The 2,967-nt window shown below is 36.9% G+C and overlaps 1 protein-coding gene across 5 annotated transcripts in view; it reads left to right on the top strand.

Annotated features, from left to right (window-relative positions):
• Positions 1 to 2,967, top strand: part of LOC106880008 (uncharacterized) — a 113,166-nt gene that overhangs the window by 10,102 nt on the left and 100,097 nt on the right. For all 5 annotated transcript variants that reach the window (XR_008265012.1, XR_008265009.1, XR_008265011.1 and 2 more), the window contains exon 4: positions 1,018 to 1,080. Coding sequence is in view for 1 of the 5 variants with exons in the window: in XM_052971053.1 (XP_052827013.1) it covers positions 1,018 to 1,080 (63 nt within the window). In the remaining 4 variants the exon portion in view is untranslated. The remainder of the gene's footprint in view (positions 1 to 1,017; positions 1,081 to 2,967) is intronic.

Here is a 2,967-nt window from a genome sequence, read left to right as displayed (position 1 = left end):
AAATGACAAAAACAATAATAAGGAACCAAAGATTGCAGTCTTTATGTAGTTACTCATTTGACTTGTGAGAAATAGCAGTCAAATCTCTCTCATATCATATCTTAATGTCTTAAAAAAAAAGATACATTAGAAAATGTCATTTTAGATATATTACACCTGAAAAAAAAAGGGTTGGGGAAGAAGAGATGGTCACAGTGGGAATACTTTTGATCATGAGTTTACTTAATGCTTTTGTTTCAATATTTCTGTTGAAGTCTACTGCCTTTGTTTTAATTGATTTGGGAAATAATGAAGAATTTACTAAAATAACTCTGATGTTCTTAAGTTGGTGCATAAGATGGTGATCTGGCAGAACCATTAGAGCATCAGAAATAGTACCTTGTGATATTTATTCCAAAACTTTAAGTTCTGAGTTTCTGGGGTAAACTTTACCTTTCATCTTTTTGGGGTTGAGAAAATAAAATACCAGTCAAGTACTGGAACTTCCAGTACAGGTGGAGGGGTGGGAGGATAGGAACTTCTGGTACAGGTGGAGAAAATTTCTTTTTGGGGATATGTGTCCGTGACCCTTTGCAAGACCTTTGAAACAGGTAGGAGGAAAGAAGGAAGATTTCCTTGAATTTGGGACCTGACTTAAATGCTTGCAAAAGAATGAATTCAGCTAAAGGTACCAAAGGTACCAGGTGTTTGTGTTAAACTGGGCAACAAATTGCTTGTCACCCAAATAGGTTATGGTGGGATTTGAACTTAGAATGCAAAGCACTGGAACAAGTACCACAAAGCATTTGGTCCAACATTACAGTTCTACCAATATACAACTGAGGATTAGTACATTTTTAGGGATCCTGAAAGAATAAAAAGCAAAATGGACTTGAGCAAAATTTGAGTCTGAACAAATATCAATGCTCTAACCATTCTACTAATTCACCATCTTTATGGCAATTATGAGTTTAATGTGAGTTTAAAAACAATTGTTTATCATTTACAACTAACTGTGGAATTTCTCTCCATTTTCAGATCGTATTCACTTGATTGACAGTCTACCTAATGTATGGATGTTGGATGGAAAACTGGTCACAGGTATGTCATTTAGCCATGACTGAGAATATTGATGATCAAAGGTGTTCCAACTATGACTATCACATCTTATTTCCATGTGAAGTGTATCTTGGACAAGATTATTCAGTGATGAGTCATTCAGGAATTTAGTGAATTAATTTTGTCATTATTCAAATGGGATATGGGGCAAAAGTTAAATAAAATTTTGATGGAAGTTTTTAGCTTGCTTTGAAACAGGAAGTTTGTACCATAAAGCTAGGCATGGTATCAAAAGTGTTAGTCACTGGCGTCTCTGCAGAATATTTAATAACTTAATCATAAGGTAGAAAAGTTAGCCATTAATCCTGAGAGGAAATCATTCACTGCAAATAAATTTAACTAAATTAAACAAAACTAACTAGATATATATAAATACCACAGGGTCTGTTTTGGTGTCAAGAGGCCAATACTGAGTTAAAAAAAGAATTAGCCTCTTGACACTTGGGAAATAGTATTTTATATCTTTGTGAAAGGTACTTAGATCTACTCTCAGAGATATAGAGAAGGTATTGTATTAGCTTTAGAAATACTTTCCTGTAATATAGGTCATCATCATCATCGTTGTTTTTAATGTCCACTATTCCATGCTTGCATTGGCCAGACAGAATACTTTGAGGTAGAACTTTCTATAACCAGATACCTTTCATGTTGCCAGCCATCACCTGTTTCTAAGTAAGGTAATATTTTTGTAATAGTTGACATATTTTCACAGAGGATTGGAAACAAATGAGATCACTTGTGTGACAGAGGTTGCTTGTTTACAACTATTTGGTAATGCCAAGACAAAGAGACACAAAAATATATATATGTATGTATGTATGTATGTATGTATGTATGTATGTATGTGTCTTCTACTATAGCCCTAGGTCAGCCAATATGAGGTGGTATCAAGAAGTTTCTGGACTAGTTCTGTAGCATACCATGAGATGGCAGCAGATAGTTGCATGTGCTTTGAGAGCTAGCAATGACCTCCATGAGGCAGTGTGCCAAGTAACATTAGTGTGTTTACTTTGCAAGTTGTGGAATTTGTGTTTTTGTGATTAGGTGTATGCTGTAGTCTGCAATTTTTGTCACGGACAGGAAATTGGAACAAAAAGCCAACGTGAAATTTTGCATTAAACTTGAGAAGTCTGCTGCAGAGACAGTGTGCATGCATCAGCAAGCTTATGGTGACAAGGCAATGGGTTGTACACAACATTTTGAGTGGTACAGGTGCATCAAAAGCTGAAGAACATCCTTGGAAGTCAATGAGTGATCTGAAAGACCTGCCACAAGCATCAACCCTAGAAACTTGGAGAAAATTCATCAGCTTATGCATGAGGATAGTCAGAGGACCATCCACAACATTGCTGATGTTGTTGGTCTGTCATATGGGTTCGTGGGGGCAATCCTAACATCTGAATTGAACATGTGGCATCACTGACCTCTTGCCAGTCGCAAGTTTTTCACCAAAAACAACATGGTATCACTTCTGTACCCAGATTTAGCACCTGCAGACTTCCATGTCTTCCCCAAGACGAAAATGCAGTCCAAAAGTCACTGTTTTAACACCATTGTCAAGATCCAGAGCAAATCACAGAAGGCCCTCAACTCACAGGAAGCAACTTCCAGGCCGGATTCCAAAAGTGGCAGGAATGATGGAACTGGTGTATTGCTGCACAAGGTGGCTATTTCGAAGGAGATGATGTTAAAACTTTGGTAAATGAGTTATTTTTCCATAAACATAACTAGTATGGGAACTTTTTGATGCCACTTCATACCATATGAGTAAGTTTGGTAGATAGAAACCATATGAAACCTGTTGTGTGTGTGTATGTGTGTGTGTGTGTGTGTGTGTGTGTGTGTGTGTGTGTGTGTGTGTGTGTGTGT

The sequence above is a fragment of the Octopus bimaculoides genome, chromosome 10 (assembly GCF_001194135.2).
Source record: "Octopus bimaculoides isolate UCB-OBI-ISO-001 chromosome 10, ASM119413v2, whole genome shotgun sequence".
In the NCBI taxonomy this organism is placed as follows: Eukaryota; Metazoa; Mollusca; class Cephalopoda; order Octopoda; family Octopodidae; genus Octopus; species Octopus bimaculoides.
The sequence above is the reverse complement of the archived record's forward strand: the minus strand, read 5'-3'. Positions and strand labels throughout refer to the sequence as shown.